Source organism: Gossypium hirsutum, chromosome D04 (genome assembly GCF_007990345.1).
Source record: "Gossypium hirsutum isolate 1008001.06 chromosome D04, Gossypium_hirsutum_v2.1, whole genome shotgun sequence".
Taxonomy (NCBI): Eukaryota; Viridiplantae; Streptophyta; class Magnoliopsida; order Malvales; family Malvaceae; genus Gossypium; species Gossypium hirsutum.
In genome coordinates this window covers 53,360,400-53,380,497 of record NC_053440.1, presented here as the reverse complement: position 1 = coordinate 53,380,497, position 20,098 = coordinate 53,360,400, and the positions used below count along the sequence as shown (strand labels likewise).

Here is a 20,098-nt window from a genome sequence, read left to right as displayed (position 1 = left end):
CAAGTCTGACATCAAATAACCTCAAATTATCTGAAGAATGTATGCCCGAGCATATCGGGTTCTTTCTAGTTCAGTTGAATCATCATCCGGATCTGGGAATGTGTCTCGTAACCAGCTCATCTCGATCTAACCTCCGATAATATTCTCCGGAATAGCGCCTAAAAGCTCGTAGCATACCGCTCCCCAATCGCCAGATTGAACAAACCCGGTGACTGGGTACCCGTCCATCGGCAATCCCAATTGCAGATTCACATCTTCCAAAGTGATAGTGCACTCTCCACATGAAAGATGGAATGTGTGCGTCTAAAGTCTCCACCTCTCAATCAACGCACTGATAAGTTTCGGGTCCAACTTGTATCCCCGGCCTACCGTCGCCATGTGCCAAAAACCCGCTTTCTGCAGGTAATTCTCTACCAACGGTGATGGAGGACCATGCATATTATGGATATAGCATTGCAATATCCGATCTACAGACTTTTATAACAAATAATAAATTAATAATTATTTAAAATTTATAAATAAAAAATATTAAATAATATTTAAAAATTAAATTTAACACTTACAATTTTCATTTGTTTGACGGATATGTGCTTGTCATCAAGACGAATCAATTCTTCGGCCATTGCTAAATTTGTACAAATTTTTACGATTTAAAAAAAATCAAAAAAATAAAATTTAAATTTTTTTAAAAATAATTAAAAAATTAAAGCTCTTTTAAATAGGGATTTGAGAGAAATTTCAGGGCAAATTGAGAGAAAATTGAGAGGAAATTGAGAGAATTTTAGAGAAAGGATTTATTTGTGAAAAAAATGAAAGGGGGGTTTTATAGTTTTTTTTTTTACCATTGGGAGGTCACCAACGGTAAAAAAAGTAGCTGTTGCAACTGTTCCTGCCACGTCCCCTGACATCGCACTGACGTGGACGCGCTTTCGGGAAATTGGGTCAATCCGGTAATTATTTTATTACCGGGCCCATTTCGGTAAATTTGTTAAAAAATGGGCTTTTTTTTAATGTTTTGCCCAATTTTTACAATATTTTACATTTTCTAATATTTTATATATTTTATATATTTTTTTACAATTTTTAAAAATTCTAACATATTTTTATTTTTATTTTGATAATTATATACATTTTTTATATATATTTTTTGTATTTTTATAAAAAAATTTGTATTTTTAAAATATTTTTAAAGTTTTTTTTCTGGATTATGATGTCATTGTGATGTTAGTGTATGACATGTGGCGATTTTATGATTAGCTAAATACTCCAATTGATTTTTTTAAAGTTTAAAGGACTGAATAAAAACATTTGATAATGTTAAGGACTGAACCTGGAACATTTGATAATGTTAGAAATTGAAATGGACTAAAAAAAACTTTAAAGATTAAAGTAAAAAAAAAAACGATATACTTTAAAGTCTAAAGTGTACATTAAATCAAATATTTAAGCTCAAAGGCAAACCGATTGTCTCTTTATTATGTACGGATTATAGTAGGAAAATTATTGGAGTATGATACAGAGCAACTATCTCGGGGTTTTTGAAACTTTCTGCGTATTTGGATACAGTTGGATGTTCGTAAGCCGCTAAAACGGAAAAAGGAAAATTATGATCTCTTCATCAAAGTTAACCCTTTTTTGCTTCCTACGTGGTTGTTTAGGCCATGGTGATAATTTTTGTCCAGTAAAATTACGCCATGGAATGCAGGAGATGGAGCTGGGATGGGACTTATCTTTACGTGCCCAACCGAGAAGAGCTAATGAACAACATCTAGCCGAGGTAGAACAATGTGATCAAATCTGCTTACCGGTGAAAACAACCAAATATCTAATTAGAGGACCCAAATAGCCTCACTCAATTGATCCATTTACCAGTAAACCCTAGCTTAGACATAACATAGCAGAAGAAATCCCAATTAACAGTATCATATGCCTTACTAATATCAACTTTATAGCAACCTCACCCACTTCATATGCCATTTGTTCTTCAAATAGTTAATGATCTCAAAATCTGCTATCAGTGATAAGTCGTCCAGGAACAAAGGCTGATTGCAAATTGCAAAGATGAAATAATCTTAGGCAGAATAGTCTTCGACTAATTGACAAGAGTTTTTGCAAGAATTTTATAGACAACATTACACGATGCTATCCTTCACAGAATCAGACTTGCATTAGTATCATTGAGACAAGGCGGAAACTTACAAGCATCAAGCCATGAAATGCAATAGGAAGCAACATCCGACTCAACATGGGCTACAATTTTTGAAAAAAAAGTTGGATTCATACCGTTCAACCCGGAGGCCGCAAGCAGAGAAAGGGGCCACAAGCATGTCATTATCAATGTTGACACCATGAATAAAAATTAGCTTAGCAATATTTGAGAAAAAACATGAAAATTTTAATTCTTAAAATATTAGGTTTTATTAAGAACATAGGAATCGCTATCATTCTTTTTAGCTAGGTGATCGGTCATCTATAAATTACCTTTTAAAATAATAACCATTTTACAATACTTTTTTTAAATATACTTTTTTTAAATAAATTCTTTTTAGCAGAATTTTAGTTCCGATTTTTAAGTTCGGATTCGGCCCAAGTTGGAAAATGGATTTAAAATTTTGTTTAAACCAGATTCATATTAAAAATGTTAAATTTGAGCTCAACTCGGCTCAACTCTAATAAATATTTTTAAATTATTTTTTATATAAAAAATTCAAAAATAAAATATATCAAATACATTAAAAATATTAAAATAAATATTTTAGGCTAAATTGAACATACATACCATTGAAGAACACAAAAGCGAACCTGTCGATTGGAAGCTTGAGCGTGAAAAAGCTTAGAATTAGCCTCCAGTAAACTTGTTCACGAGTTTGAAATCACATAATTGGACAATAGGGGGAGAGGGTACAAACCAGTCTTGTTTGAGCTAGTTACAACTAGTTAGATTAGGAATCGACCAGAGTATTGGTTAAGAGAGTGATTTTGAATCAGTTAGACTCGAAACCGATACGAATCGATATTTTTTTAATCTTTAAAATTTTGAATAAGTTTTTAATCGGACTGATTAGACCAATCAGACTAGCAAACTGGTGGCCTGGCCGTTTAAACCACTGGCTCGATTTTAAAAACATTGGTATAAACACCTCTTCCATCATTCTCAATTTCAATATTGAACAAACTAGTCACTCTCAAAAAACAATGGGGGCAATTAATCCCTCTCAATTTTGGTATGATAGTAAATTTAGCCCTTGATGTTTATATATTATGTACAAATGTTGACAAGGTGTAAATATTCCAGGTTAAATTTGTTAAATCAAGACCAAATTGATAGAATATGTAAACCTTGAAGACCAAAGTTGTTATTATACCAATAGAAAATATGTACAATTGACTAAAAATATTAGAGTTGTGATTAATTATTTTTAGTTGCTCATTTTCAAAATTTGATAGGGATTAAATAGTTCTACGTCTTTTAGAGGGATCAATTTGCTTCAATATCGATATTGAGAAGGACCAAAAAGGTGTTTTTACCAACAAAGGTTTAATGGATGTAATTTGGTAAATTAGCTGTAATTAAGGTGTCAAAATTAAGAAACCTTTTTCAAAACTTCACGCTCCAAAAAAATCCACACTTTTTCTTATTCAACAACCAAGCTCCCTTTCTTCCCTCACATTTTACGACAATCAAAAACCTCAGAAAAATAAAATTTCCCGGAAAATCTCATTTCTCGATCCTCTCCCAATAACCCATTAACAATGGAGGATTGCATGAGACTCTGCATGAGAAAGCTAGCGCTTTGGTACACCAAGACGTTCAAGCCCCTCATGACCCACGACGAGCTCGAACCCATTATGGCCACCATGGGTTTCGTCGGCCTCCCGCCGGACCACGGAACTTCGCCGGTCGTTTGGAAGGAATATGTCTATCGGGCGTCTCCGGGCTTTTTATGGTGGTGGTCGACGAAGTCTTCGTCCTGTCTGGGTGAACCGCCGACGACGGAGCCGCCTAGACCGAAACTGCCTTACCCAAGGATTGATGGGCTTCACATTTACACTTACCGCGCTTTCCTAGACGCCGTTTACTTTTATCTCGAGATGTGCGATATTTCTGAACTCTTCCACATTAGGTACGGATTGCCTTTTTCTTTTTACACTCTTAAAGCTTGTTTGTTGGGAAATCAAGGTTTAAATATTTGCTCCACATTTATTGTGTTAATTCATTCTTAAATTCTGTGATGATTTTAACTAAAAACAATAAAAGCAACTAGACAAAGATTATAGTTTCCAATGCAATTTGTATTAGGATGATGTTCATTTCTTTGAAGTTTAATATTTGTTTTTGGTCGATGATGCTGCTTGAATGTTATAAACAAAATCTAATCATATTTGTATTCAACGGACACCCAAATCCGAGTAACATAATTGGCATAGTTCAATTCTTTAGCTCTCTTAAATTGGAATCTTAGGTTAAATATGTGATATATGCAACAACAACAAAATATTTGTTAATAGATAAATAGGTCGTTTTTTTTTTAAATTTAGGAAAATAAATCATTTTTGTGGAGAGAATGTGAAAGCTCATCTAGCTGGAAGAGTTTTTTGTTGACATGTTGAGAAAGTGCGTTCAGCTGAAAGTATTTTCTGAAAATTTCAAATAAAACACATCTAGCTGGACACAATTTCCTAACATGCAGCAGAAATCTCACTCCGCCGGATGAGCTTTCTTGCCAACTGTGCCTGTTTCCCTAAATTTTTCTTAAAACCTATTTGACCAATTAACTTTTTTTTTTCCGACATATATAGTTAATTTAGCTGGAATCTTAATATCTCTTGAATTCGGATTTCTCTGAAATCTTAACATGTCTTGAATTTGAATCCAAATATTTTCTCTGTGACTTGAATTTTGGTGTTTGTGTGATGTATGCGTGTAGGGGTAAGTTTATTTTGTTTATATGTTTTTTGAGGATGTTCGAAGGCTCATTATTCCACATTCATATCCAAGTACGTGTGAGATACAGAGTTAAACTTCTTATAAATTTAAGAGTCTTTTTCTATTACTGAAAATGAGAAAACTGAGGTTGAATATCTATGGTTAGCAAATTAAATCCTTGGTATTAAATAAATTTCGAGCTCGATAAGTTTTTGTCTCGATGTTGCCATCGTTATATCTTTGTACCCATGTTTGGATATTAGCTCGATAAGAATACATTCGGAGAAAAATGAAGAGTTGGAGCAAATATAAGCGAACTTTCTGTGCTTTCTTATTCGTGTCTAGGGGAATGCCGCTTTACCGGAGTCACGATCGGAGCCGGAAATGGAGATGTATGGAAGAAGACGATAGTGTGTTCGTTTACAGGGAAGGCACACTAGAGCAAACAACGTATACTTTGTATCATTTCAACAAGACAAACACCAGCTACAATGGTTACAGTTCTATAGTTATACGAGACAAAGGGAACAACAACAATGCTACTGTTAGCAGCTGTTTTGTTCCATTGGAAGTCATTATAGTATGACCTTCAAAGGTTATCTCTCAGTTTTGACATGCATGGTTCCATAGTTGTTTTTTTGAAACAGTGATTCCTTTTATCCTCATTAAGAGAGATGAAGAATTTAGAAAGAAAAAAACACACAGAGATGTTGAGAAATTGAAAGAAATAGATTACTCCCATGCAATGGCTGTGTGTTTTATATAACTTGCAGCGTGGTCTCTGTGGCTCTCACATGGCGTTGTCTGTCTGTGGTTTATTCTCGGTTTCAAAAAAAAGTTTCATGCTAAAACCCTAATTAGGTCCAATTCTTTTTATCCGTTTTATCATTTAAATAATAAAATATTAAAAATATAATAACAGAACTAGATTTAAGTAAAAATTAAGGGTTTTCTAATTTCTTTTTTAAATTTAAAGTTCAATAAATGAAAATAAAATTCATTTAAAATTTAAAAACACGTTTATTATTTTATACTAAAAAAAGAAAATGACATTTATGGTTAGATTGAGGTTTATCACTATCTGCATTTGTGATGATTGGTTTTTTTTTTCTCTTGTTTGGCTTTATTTGATTAGTTTTCTACACGGTGCATTAATTGATTCTACATACTATTATAGTTGACCGAACATGTATTTATATTTCTACTTATAATTTACGCATGTTTTTGAAAGGAAAAGGTCTTATATTAATCAATATGCGATTATAACAACATGGAACTTAACATAAAATAAACTGATAAATCAACTCTAGAAAAAAAAATCAAGGCAAAGCATAAAATCATCTTGTAAATACTAAGGTCAGAAAGACACAAAACAAAATAAGCGAGCTTCTAATCACTCTCCCTTCAATTGCAAGTTATGCTCAAAGCAATTGGTGAAATAAGCTCAAGATGCTCTCACTAAGTGCACCAACTTGCCTGCAAATTTGTTGGCTTCCCTATTGATGTGAACTATATATCCCAAGTATAATCAGAATTTCTAAATATAAGAGTGGAGTCCACGTTACCTTTTAATGACGGGGTGTTAAAACGGGATTTTTTATCTAATTGACAGAATTCAAGCTATCTGGTTCGATGATAAGTTTATGTGAGATGAACCATCTCTATTCAGTGAAAGAAATAACCGCGACTCATATTGCAAGCAGTTCTGCCGTGATGGAATAAGATTCACCGACTGCTCTTGAGAAAGAGATCAAAACTTCACCAAGTTCTTTAATAAGAACACCTCCAATATCAGCGAGGCCATCCCTCCCTGATGCAGCACCATCAATGTTGAATTTAAGGAAACCAGACTGCGGAGGGTGCCATCTTTTGGATGATCTAGCAAGCTTCTTACGAATAGGAGATTGAATAAGAAGAGGGAAGTGTAAAATGTCATCGAATGATGCCTTAAGAGTCAGGCCACTTAGCTTTGAACCACCAAGCAACCCTAGCAAATATAACATCAATAACTTGAACCCTATCCCATATTTTATTATTGAAGATCATCTCATTTCTGTGAGACCAAATGGACCAAACAACATCAAAGAATAGCATAGAGCATATCTTGTTGCAACATTTAGGGTTAATAGCACAAATCCATGCCATGAAAAACATATCACAGGATTGTTTGGGACCAACCGCAGGATCTCCCATAACGAAGCACAATGCTGCCAAATAGCCCAACACTCGAGACAACTAAAAAACCAGTGATTTGTTCTCTTCCTCTGAATCACACAATGGGCAGTAGCAAGTGTTAGATGGGATAATATTCCTCTGAGCAAGCTCTAAACAAGTTATTAGCTGTCTCTTACAATTTGTACTTGTAATTGTAGTTGTACTAAGTGAAACTTTCAGAAAAAAGTATATTTTATCACTCAAATTAAAGTCTCAATAATCCCATTGCACCCATTGGTGAATATGAGTTTCTAAATTTCTCTTTGGTTGCTTTCTCTTCGTTCTTAGCTTAAGTTTTGTTTATCTGTCGCTTATAATAATCAATAACACGAGTCATATGCTTTGTAGTTGCCACTTTGATGAATTCTCTGCATCAAAAACTCATGAAACTGGTTATAAACTATGGATCCAACATTGCAATTAAGACTATAGCAAAAAGATCTGTAGGTTTTTATTTACTGTAATGAAATTTGATTTTGCTTGAGTCTTGACTAGATCATGTCACCCCAGGAGAGCATCTAAGAGTCTTACAATCAGCCTAGATATCTTGATCCAGTATCCTATTCACATTGTCGTTGTAGCTACGGTTCAATTTCTTTACTCACTACTCGAATTATCTTTGATTTGGTGCTGATTTTGGAGTAATGCCACGATAATATGTTTTTAAAATTTTGTGTTCGGTTAGTCGAATCTTAGATTACGTTTCGTAATAGGATTACGGAAATGTCATATTACGGATGGAATGCGAGATTAACTTGTTTAGTTCATTTGGTTAGGTTGTAAGATCAAGTGTTCAGTTGACGGAATGTAAAATTATTTGGAAACACTTCTTACTCAATTATCCTTGTTATAGAATTTGTTTTTTTTGACAAGTTTAGATCATTCAATATTTTTTAGTCTTAATTTCCATAGAATTATGATAAATTTTTATATTGTACTTTTTATTACAATATATATATATATATGTTAATAAGTATTATATGATGCCAAAATAAATTTATAAATCATAATTATAATAATGCATGAAACCATAATTAATATATTAATAAATAAATTATTATGGTCTAGATTTTAAGGTGAACCGTAATGAGATTGTATTCTATATTATGACATTTTGATACTATTTCGAAAATTGAAATTACAAAATAACTAAAATATTAACAATCAAAGTATTGTAATCTTATTCTACAATATATCCTCATGGGTAGACTTGAACATGGGTTGGGCCAAGTTCGACCCAATGTAAAATTTTAGGTCCATTTTTTAGGCTCAAGCCTGGCTTGAAAAATGAGACTAAAATTCTGTCTAAGTCCATCCTAGATAAAAATACTAAACCGAGCTTAACCTGACCCGCTCGTATTAAATTTTTTATATTATTTTTTATAAAAACAAAATTAAAAAATATAATACATTAAATATACTAAAAACATTAAAATAAATATTTCCCAACAAATTGAAAATACATTAAAAAAGTTTTTATACTTAAAGAACACTAAGATAGTTATAACTTAGCAAACAAATACATCTAAAATAGTAGCAAAATTAACAATAAAACATGAGTTACACAATATCAAAACAATAATGATAAAATAGTAGCAATATAATAGCAAATGGCAGCAAAACAACAACGAAAAAGGAAGTTTAGGTTGATTAGGGCAGAATTGGGTCCGAACTAAAAAATCCTATCCGAGGCTCAGCCCATTTATAAAACAGGTCTTATTTTTTATCCAAGTCCCTTTTCAGGCGGACTTTCAACCTTGAACAGATACCTGACTATGATCAGGTCTACTTGTGAGCCATATCAGGCCTTGTTTCGTATTGCTTAAAAAAGACACTTTTGGCTTGAAAATCATTTTTAAAAAAAACTGTGCTAAACAAGCTGCTTTTGGCTGAATTTTTTGGCTTTTCAAAAGAACTTTCGGTGCTTAATTACTGTTTCACCTCCTCTAACATGGTACTTCACATTTTTTTATTGGTGCTTAATTACAAATGTGTTAAAATCATTAATTAAAAATTAAAAAAATATTTTTTAAAATAATACAAATATGTTAATATCTAATTACAAATATTTAATTATTTAAAATATAATTTATATATTCTAATTAAATTTTATAAATATTTAATGTTTATTGCTTAAAAATATTTAAAATTTATATTTAATATATTAAAATATTAAAAATAATTTATAATAAATTATTTTTTATATTCTTACTAAAATATAATAATATTAATTAATTTGAACATTATTTAAATACATTATATAGAAATGAATATTTTATTTTTAAAAAAATAATTTTTGACAGTAATATTAAACATTCAAATCTTAAACTAAAATTTTTAAAAAAAAATTTAAAAATATTTTGTAAAAGCACTTTTTTAAAATCAATACTAAATCAATGAAAAAGCAGGAGACGTATAATAGTAGAAGTTAAGTAACCGTTGAGTAGAAGTACAACAATGGTAATGGACCCTCAGTTGAGCTAATCTCGCCAACATCACCTGCGTTGACCACTATTGACTTCTCCCCCTTTCTACTTTTCTTCTCTGCCATCCTTCCAAAACCTTTTCCACACCTCCTTTTTAATATAACCGAATTTTATTTCTATTTATTGTTTGTAAATATTTTTATGGTTTTATAAAACATTAATCTAATTTTATTTGACAATTAAAAAAGGGTAAATTTTAAAAATAGTTACTTTTGTTTGCTCCAGATTATATTTTAGCCACTTACGTTGTCGTTTTATTACGAAGTGGTCATTCTACCGTTAAACTCTGTTATCTCCCTAACGGCAGTCCTACGTGACAGTCCAAATGAGTTTTAAATACCAACTTAGATGTCCAGATGCTAGGATGAAAATATGTTTTTAATTAAATAAATTTAATTTGGACTATTATGCAAGACATTAAAGTTGGCATTTGAAACCCATTTGGACTTTCACGTAGGACTGCATTTAGAAAGGTAACGAAGCTTAACGGTAGAGTGACCATTATACAACAAAACGATAACGTAAGTGACTAAAACATAACATTTCAAACATAAATGATTAAAATATAATCTGAGACGAATAAAAGTGACTATTTTTATAGTTTACTCTTAAAAAATAAGAAAAATTATATAAATCAAACATATGTTATGAATTATTTATAATATTTATTATTCAATTAAAGTTTAATTATTTAATTCAATTACACAGTTTCAATCAATTGAATAAAAAATAGAAGTCATGTGTGACAATTAAAATGGACTAAACAACAAAAAGAAAATATTAAAATAGATTTATCTCATTCTTAATGTTCACGTGACATTAAGACAGTAAAATTAATTAAGGCAAAATAAGGAAAAGGGGTTAATATATTATTTAGTATTTATTTTTTAGTTTTAATGTTTAATTTGGTATTTGGGTTTGACTTTAATGTTCACTTTAATACTTGGCTTTTCTCAATTTGATACTGAATCAATTTGGTATCTGAGTTTTTTCTTTGATTCAATTAAAAGACTATTGAGTGTTTTTGTTATGTGTCCCCTAGGAGAGGGGAATCGAGTTTTTATAATATACAGTTACTGTTCATTGAAATAACGTCTTAAGTAGGCTCCATGCATGCCAACATGTATACCACTCTAGACTTAACAAGTGTTTATCGTAACACGCACTTGATTTCACATCCTTTGCCTGCGAACACCTAATAACATACATGCAAACTTGGCTCGCAAGCCCTTAATATCTCTACCTTGTGGGGCCTAAGTTCCTCTGCATCTACTCGGGTTGTGGGTCAATTGTTCGGGGTTATGTTTGAGTTTCGCGTCGATAACGGAAAATACCATAATAATATAGTCCTCTTTGGTTCTAAGAAGGGTTATTAAGTGGCGCTTCTTAGAATCGATGTTTTTTTTCTAGAAAACACATGTCAAATAATTATTGGGCTACATGGTGCTTTTATTTTAGGTATCAATTTGAATATTAAAATTAAACTCAGGTACCAATTTGAAGTAAAAAATTTAAGTACTAAATTGAATATTAAAGCTAAACTCAGGTATGGAATGACATATTAAGCCGAAAATTAAACTTTTAGAAAGAACAGAAGCATAAGCAGATCTCGATTGATACTAATTTCCAAAGTATTTCAAATTCTCATGACTTCGCATTGATTTCAACCAAACACAGACATTGCATTTCACAGATCTGAAAAACCCTAAGAAGCAGGACTTTGATGTCAGCTTCCCAAACACTCGGCGGCCCGTCGCGGTGCGGCCGCGTGCTTGGCCCATCTCTCGACAAGATCATCAAAAATGCCGCCTGGCGGAAACACTCTCATCTTGTTTCCTCATGCAAATCCGTTCTAGACAAGCTTGAGACTCTCCCCGACGCCGCCTTACCTGATCCGTCTTCTCCTTTGCTCGGCCTTTCCTCTTCCGACGCCGACTTCGTTCTCAATCCTATCCTACTCGCTCTCGACTCCAATTATGCCAAAGTTGCCGATCCCGCTCTCGAATGTGTCTTCAAATTGTTCTCTGCCGGCGTCGTTCGCGGCGAGATCGACGGAAAAAACTCCGATTCGATCATGTACAAGATTGTCGATAGTGTATGCAAAGTCGGCGGCATTGGCGAGGAATCAGTCGAGCTCGCTGTGCTTCGAGCTTTACTTTCCGCCGTTCGATGTCCCTGTGTTTTGATCCGTGGGGATTGCTTGCTTCAGGTAGTTAGAACTTTGTACAACATATATTTAGGTGGTTTAAATGGAACCAATCAGATCTGTGCTAAGTCCGTTTTAGCTCAAATTATGCTCATCATATTCTCCCGTGCTGACGAAGACTCCATGGATGTTTCTATTACAACAGTGTCAGTTAGTGAGCTTTTAGAGTTTACTGATAAGAACTTAAATGAAGGGAATTCAATCTATTTTTGTCAGAATTTCGTTAGTGAGGTTATGAGTGATAGTGAAGGGGTACCAGATTTGAAGCTTTCGCAGCCGGTTCCAGTGTCGCAAAATGGTGAGTCTAAGGACGAGGGGGAGGAAATTGGGTCGGAAAAGATGAAGGACGAGGTGGAATTGTGTCCTGGTGGGATTAGTAGTAAAATTAGGGAGGATGGATTTATTGTTTTTAAGAATTTGTGCAAGTTATCAATGAAATTTTCATCCCAGGAGAATCCTGACGATCAGGTTCTTTTGAGAGGGAAGACATTATCTTTGGAACTTCTCAAGGTTATTATGGATAATGGGGGTTCAATTTGGTGCTCAACTGAGAGGCAAGTTGTTCTATGTTATTCCTTGATATATGCACTTATTATTAATATAATTAGTTAATAAGGTTGCTTGCATGTTGTTATATTACTTTAGGCACTATCTTCGATAGTTATTAGATTTTTCATATAGTAGTTGGTCTACTAGTAATATTATTGTTGTTTTAAGAACTTTAAAGTGGTAATGAATCTTTAGATTTTGGGTGTTTGCTAACCTAATCCTGATGTCAGTGTTATATGATTCAGTAAATTATAAGTTTTGTTTTGGGGGGAGGCTGGGAGGGTAGGTTATTGAAGTTTAATTTCTACAGCCAGATAAAGCATAAAAAGGCATTTAGGTTCATATTCTGAAAATGGACGGTCTTGAGCCTCCAAATATGAGGGAAAATTTAGAAAACACTGAACAAACCTGTCAGACATGTAGCTGGTTCAAATAGTCATCCCCAGTTCTTGGCATGGTGACTCCCAAAATAACCATTTGCTTTCAAATTCTGTCGTACTTGGTGGATTTTACATGAATTATCTGAAGAATCATTTTTTAGCTAGTAGTTATTCGAAATAAAATGAAAATGCTCCAAAACCATTATTAGTGTTTTTTATATGATTTATTTTTTTTCTTGCAAGTTTTGAATGTCATGTAGCATATACAATAAATAGCTCGCTTGTTTTCTTGTGATCTTCTGTTAAGTTTGTTCTAATCTTCTTATATCATGTGGTACATCATGCAGGTTTCTTAATGCAATTAAGCAATTTCTCTGCTTATCATTGTTAAAAAACAGTGCATTGTCAGTGATGTCCATTTTCCAGCTCCAGTGTTCTATTTTTATGAGCTTGTTGACAAAATATAGATCAGGGCTGAAAGCTGAAATTGGAATATTCTTTCCCATGCTAATCCTACGAGTTCTAGAGAATGTTCTCCAGCCAAGTTTTCTACAGAAAATGACCATCCTTGATATGTTGGAAAAGATTGCTGGAGATTCACAGATTATCATTGATATATTTGTGAACTACGACTGTGATGTGGATTCACCTAATATATTTGAAAGGTATCTCTTTTCCTAATAATTGTCCATGCAAATGTTTAACATGAGTGCTGGTCTCGTCATCTTGTGTGTTTGTCATACCAAATTTTCAATAGAAGTATCCAGCAATCATATGTGAAATCCTATATGAAATTGAAACATGTTCTCAAATTTTTGCTTAGGAAGGTAGTTCAATATAGGAATTCACTTGAACACCAGTTTTTGGCTAATGTTCTCAGAGCATGCTTTTTGCTTCGTTTCTAATGTAGTTCTTTTAAGTTCTCATTCTTTGTTATTTCTTAATATTGTACTTCAATAAAATGGCTCTTTTTATCAAATAATATGGTGAAATCATTTATGAATTTGATACCTTTTCTCAAATTTTGCAAAAGGATTGTACGTCAACTTAGGAATTAACTGAAACACCAGTCATCTCATGATGTTCTCAGAGCTGGCTTTATCTCATTTTCTAATATGTTTTTTTAATTTCTCGTTCTTTTATTTCATAGATGCACACTTTAGTAAAATGTATTAAAGCTCTTATAATCCCATCAGATATTTGCAGGATTGTCAATGGCCTTCTGAAAACTGCTCTAGGGCCACCACCGGGTTCAACCACAACTTTGTCTGCAGTCCAGGATATTACTTTCCGGCATGAATCAGTGAAGTGCTTAGTTGGCATCATCAAGTCAATGGGAGCTTGGATGGACCAACAGCTGAAGATAGGTGATTCTGATTTGCCTAGTGGCTCTGAGAGTGAAACTTCAGCAGAGAGCCATTTAACCCCAAGTGCAGAAGATGGACTTGTCCCTGATTATGAATTACATCTGGAATTAAATTCTGAATTGTCAGATTCTGCTACTCTTGAGCAACGCCGGGCTTACAAGATTGAACTCCAGGTTAGTTATTGCTTTAAGTGGGGATAGAGCATGAATGTATCTTCATGTCGTAGTTATTTAGTTAATAATTTTTAAGAGAGGGTTGCCTTGATATATCATGATAATTTTCCATATTTCTACTAGCTTTTGTTCTTTCATGTATTTTTATGTAGCTTCCTTATATATTTGGTTCTCTCCTTTCCTTCACAAGCTTGGTTTTAGTGACAGCTTTACTGGGTTACATGCAGAAAGGAGTCCAATTGTTTAACAAGAAGCCATCCAAAGGCATCGAGTTTCTTATAAAAACCAAAAAAGTTGGCAACTCTCCCGAGGAAGTGGCTTCTTTTCTTAAGAAAAACACTGCTGGGCTGAATGAAACCATGATTGGTGATTATTTGGGTGAAAGGGAGGAATTTGCTTTGAGAGTCATGCATGCCTACGTAGATTCCTTTAATTTCAAATCTATAGATTTTGGTGAAGCAATAAGGTTCTTCCTAAGTGGCTTCAGGTTGCCAGGAGAGGCACAGAAAATTGACCGCATCATGGAAAAGTTTGCTGAGCGCTATTGTAAATGCAATCCAAACTCATTTACTAGTGCAGATACTGCTTATGTACTGGCATACTCTGTCATAATGCTCAACACTGATGCCCATAATAGCATGGTCAAAGATAAGGTTTGTTTATGAAATATGTTGTTTCTTTAGCATGTCACTTAATTGCGGGCTTTTGCTTCACTTGCTTGCTTATGTATGTACTTGTTTTTCAGAGAACCTTACTGATCTATTGTGGGGCTCGTAAGCCACTCTGATGCTTTAAATTCTACCGACAAAAATATGGAATTTTGCTTGTACTCTCGCAAATTATGTTTTTAGTTTTACATAAGATAAGTTTACAGTAGATTTGATTCTGTTGTTATTTCTATTATATATTTGCTTCTGTATACAGATGACCAAGTCTGATTTCATCCGAAACAACCGAGGAATAGATGATGGCAAGGATTTACCTGAGGAGTATCTTGGTGCTCTTTATGATCAGATTGTGAAAAATGAAATTAAGATAAATGCTGATTCTTCTGTTCCTCAAAGCAAGCAGGCGAACAGCTTAAATAAGTTATTGGGTTTAGATGGTATACTCAATCTCGTCAGTTGGAAGCAAACTGAAGAAAAGCCATTGGGTGCAAATGGGCATCTTATTAGACATATCCAAGAGCAGTTTAAGGCAAAGTCGGGAAAATCAGAGTAAGTTCTAGTCTAATGCATTTACAAGGTTTGCTATTTCCAAAATGAGTGGTGGGGAAGGAATAGTAGAAGTTTGGCATCTCTATGGGTCAGATATCAGTTACGTCTTGAATCTTAGTCACAGTTTGATAGTTTTAACCATGTATGCTTCCTTCATACCATTTATCTGTGAGCTTAAGATGAATTTTTCACATGTTCTTCCATATGGTTGCCATGGCTTGTGATATGTTGGTTGGGAAATGAACTCACTTGATATTTAGTTGATAACAACACACATTATTAAACAAAGAGGATTCTTTTCTTCTACCTTCCTCTATTCTCTCCATCCTGCTTTTGTATTAAATTAATCTTTATTCTTTTATCATCCCAAAGTTTCCCCAAAGACCAACTACGTAATGTCTGTTAATGATAGTCTTTTTCCCTCTTTTGCTGTTGCAGGTCTGTTTATCATGCTGTTTCAGATATATCAATCTTGAGGTTTATGGTGGAGGTCTGCTGGGGACCCATGCTGGCTGCATTTAGTGTCACACTTGACCAGAGTGATGATAGACTCACTACCACTCAGTGCATACTGGGCTTTCGATATTCTGTGCATGTAACTGCAGTAATGGGCTTGCAGACGCAGAGAGATGCTTTTGTCACATCTGTGGCGAAATTCACTTTTCTCCATTGTGCTGCAGATATGAAACAAAAGAATGTTGATGCTGTAAAGGTAAGTAATGGTTTTGCACATAACAACAAAGAACGGAATCTTCCCCCTGGATTTCTCATATGCTATATTGTGGGAAGAATTAGAATTGCTGCATCTGAATGCTTGCACATGCATCCTCCCATCACAAATGCCAGAAAATCTGTTTGTTCTGCATTATACTTTTTGATGCTTTTTGCTTCCTTTTTCTTGGGATTTGCTTTGATATGGTACAAGTTTCTTTCTGTTATGTGTTCTTCTTTATATCTCACTTGTTGAAACATTTACCTTTTTACAGGCAATAATATCTATAGCCATTGAAGATGGTAACCATCTTCAGGAAGCCTGGGAGCATATATTGACATGCCTGTCCAGAATTGAGCATTTGCAACTGTTGGGAGAAGGTGCAACAACTGATGCATCCTTTTTATCTGTGTCTAACACTGAACAATCTCTGATGAAAAAAGGAACTCTCCAGAATCCAGCTGTGATGGCAGTCGTCCTAGGGGGTTCATATGATAGCACCACTGTTGGAGTTAATAGTTCAAGATTTGTAACTCCTGAGCAGATTAACCACTTCATTGCAAACTTGAATTTATTGGACCAGATAGGAAATTTCGAGTTGAACCATGTTTTTGCACATAGCCAAAGGTTAAACAGTGAAGCAATAGTGGCATTTGTGAAAGCCCTCTGCAAAGTTTCTATGTTAGAGTTGCAGTCTCCAACAGACCCTCGTGTTTTTAGCCTCATAAAACTAGTTGAAATTGCGTAAGATTCTGATCTTTTTCTTTTAGAAAATTTCCTATACTTCTATCTCCAACAGATCCTCAAGTTTTTAGCCTCATCGATCAATTTGTCATTGCTCTCTCCAGCAGCTGTCTATCTCTCCCCCTCCTCCTTTATGCTCCTATGGAAAGTACTTATTCTGGAATGTTATATTGCAGGCATTACAATATGAATCGCATCAGATTAGTTTGGTCTCGAATGTGGAATGTTCTTTCCGATTTCTTTGTTTCAGTTGGATTGTCTGAGAGTTTATCTGTAGCAATTTTTGTGATGGATTCATTGCGGCAGCTTGCTATGAAGTTCTTAGAACGTGAGGAATTGGCAAACTATAATTTTCAGAATCAATTTTTGAGGCCATTTGTGATTATCATGCAGAAAAGCAACTCTGCAGAAATAAGGGAATTAATAGTTCGATGCATTTCCCAGATGGTCCTTAGCCGTGTCACTAATGTGAAATCTGGATGGAAAAGTGTTTTTATGGTATGATAAGTCTCATGTGAGTTTTAAGTTGTCATGCAAACTTCGATAACCTTTCATTTCACAAAACTCTTTTCTTTCTCTCTCAGGTGTTCACAGCTGCTGCTGCTGATGAGCGGAAGAATATTGTCTTGTTGGCTTTTGAGACAATGGAAAAAATAGTGCGAGAATACTTTCCTCATATAACTGAGACGGATGCGACCGTTTTTACTGATTGCGTAAGATGCCTCATCAAGTTCACAAATAGCAGGTTTAACAATGATGCTAGCCTCAATGCTATTGCATTTCTCCGGTTTTGTGCTGTCAAACTTGCTGAGGGTGGATTTGTTTGCACTAATAAGCGCTCAGATGATGGTTCATCTGTTTCAAGTATAAATAAGGATGATTCAGATGTAAAAGGTTTCGCTTATATAGACGATCATGGATCATATTGGCTTCCTTTGCTAACAGGTAACCTGCTACTTTAGTTTCTTGAGAATCCTATAGCCTCGTTGACACTGTTATGCAATACAGATGAATGATTGTCTATTGTTGTTTCAGGTTTATCAAAACTAACATCTGACTCAAGATTAGATATCCGAAGGAGTTCAGTGGAAGTGCTTTTCAACATCCTGAAGGATCACGGTCATCTTTTCTCACGAGTATTCTGGGTTGGCATTTTTAATTCTGTTATTCTCCCCATATTTGATGGTGTATGTGGAAGGAGAGAGATGCCTGTAAAAGATGAGCAAAATTTACCAACTTTAAGATCTTCTCATCATGATGGAAGTACATGGGACGCTGAAACTTCCACCGTGGCAGCACAGTGTCTAGTGGATCTATATATTGGTTTTTACAGTGTATTGAGGCCCCAGCTATCAAATGTGTTATCAGTACTGACAGGATACTTGAGAAGCTCAATACAGGGTCCGGCAAGCAATGGGGTTGTGGCAATGTTCCGTTTGATAGGAGAATTAGGAAGCAGACTCTCAGAAGAGGAATGGCGAGAAATCTGTCTAGCTATAAAAGAAGCAGCCATATCAATGTTCCCAGGGTTTATGAAGCTTTTGAGAACCATGGATGACATTGAGGTGCCTGACAATTCTCCATCCCGTTCTAGTACTGAAGCAAGTACTGATCATGGATTTACCGATCATGAGCTTGAGGATGCTAATCTGCAAACTGCGGCTTACGTGGTTTCAAAAATGAAGAGTCATATTGCCATACAGCTGCTCATTATGCAGGTCCTCCCATTACACGCTATATTCTCCGTACTCAAATAATGCTTCGATATGATGCCATTGGAACATACAAAACATTCATAATTGTTGTCTATTCATTATTTCAGGTTATAATTGACATGTACAAAACAAATCTACAATTCTTGTCAGCTGCCAACATCAACATCATTGTCGACATAGTGTCTTCTGTTGCATCCCATGCTCAGGAACTGAACTCTGAGACTACCCTGCGGAAGAAAATACAGAAAGCGTGTTCAATCTTAGAGCTCTCGGATCCTCCTTTGGTTCACTTCGAAAATGAGGCTTATCAAAATTACCTCAATTTCCTCCAAGATTTAATCAAAAACAATCCATCCGTTGTCGAGAAGATGAACCTAGAATCACAAATCGTGGCAGTGTGTGAAAAAATATTGCAGATATACCTCAACTGTACCATTAACCAGAATATGGTACAGATATCAGTTAACAAGCCAACGTCCCGTTGGGTACTACCGTTGGGTTCAGCCAAAAGGGAAGAATTGGCAGCAAGAACATCTTTACTTGTGTCAGCATTGAAGACTTTGAGTGGTTTGGAGAAGGATCGCTTTAGAAAATACATTGCAAGTTTCTTTCATCTGTTAGTCGCTCTGATACGGTGCGAGCATAGCTCCAGCGAAGTTCAACGTGTTCTAAGCGACTTATTCCAGTCATCTATAGGTCCAATAATAAAGCAATAACACCTGCAAATACATATATATGTATATGTATACGTATATGTCATCATTATATAACAGTTTTGTACCATATTCTGAATTTTGCCTTCTCTTTTTGAATTTCTTTTTCAAGAGAAGATGAGTGTATAATGTTGAATTTACATCCTGGTTATATGTATTGTTCAAATTGGAAGCTACCCTTAATGGTATCTATTTTTGTAGCATATTATGAGTCCCGTCATGAATTTGTCATTTTTAAGATGGCAGGCTTAGCAGTGGCAGTAGCCGGAAAGCTAGTGAAAGACGTTGACTTTTGAAGGTCTGTCTCATTCGATTTAAAATTGGACCTGCAATCTTTTGTAGTGTTTTTTCTCAACCGTTTTCATTAATTTTTTTTATTTCGTTGAAATCAAGCTATCTATCACCGGTAGCAATGACTAATTCTCTCTTTACAGGTGTTTCTCGAAGAGATAAATGACTAGTTATGAAATGTATTTCATTTTCATGAATAAAGGTTGAACTTTCGACCACATAATTAAAGGATAAAATGAGTAACCACCTCGTCACACTATTAATCATACATATCTTTTTATAGTTTAAACTAATATTTGTATAAATAATTTATCAATATACTATTGTTTATCTATACTGTTTGTCGCTTTATATATAAGCGATTTATTTAAAAACAAACTTATCCACTAAAATATTTTTTTATC

General features: G+C 34.3%; 2 protein-coding genes across 3 annotated transcripts; both read left to right on the top strand.

The window, feature by feature from the left end:
* Positions 1 to 3,613: 3,613 nt before the first annotated feature.
* On the top strand, positions 3,614 to 5,673 carry LOC107898898 (uncharacterized). The gene is made up of 2 exons (XM_016824470.2): positions 3,614 to 4,124; positions 5,273 to 5,673. Exons 1-2 carry the CDS (start codon positions 3,754 to 3,756, stop codon positions 5,511 to 5,513), a joined length of 612 nt encoding a protein of 203 aa, XP_016679959.1. The 5' UTR covers positions 3,614 to 3,753; the 3' UTR covers positions 5,514 to 5,673.
* A 5,550-nt stretch (positions 5,674 to 11,223) lies between these two features.
* LOC121215949 (brefeldin A-inhibited guanine nucleotide-exchange protein 1) lies at positions 11,224 to 19,606 on the top strand. Of its 2 annotated transcripts, XM_041090895.1 has the most exons (11): positions 11,224 to 12,387; positions 13,110 to 13,427; positions 13,969 to 14,302; positions 14,530 to 14,955; positions 15,227 to 15,519; positions 15,958 to 16,231; positions 16,506 to 16,975; positions 17,152 to 17,473; positions 17,560 to 17,920; positions 18,011 to 18,693; positions 18,798 to 19,606. In XM_041090895.1, exons 1-11 carry the CDS (start codon positions 11,351 to 11,353, stop codon positions 19,404 to 19,406), a joined length of 5,127 nt encoding a protein of 1,708 aa, XP_040946829.1. In that variant the 5' UTR covers positions 11,224 to 11,350; the 3' UTR covers positions 19,407 to 19,606. The 2 variants fall into 2 exon arrangements, with proteins under 2 accessions (XP_040946829.1, XP_040946830.1); XM_041090896.1 differs by lacking the exon at positions 11,224 to 12,387 and having other exon boundaries at positions 13,959 to 14,302.
* Positions 19,607 to 20,098: the final 492 nt, after the last annotated feature.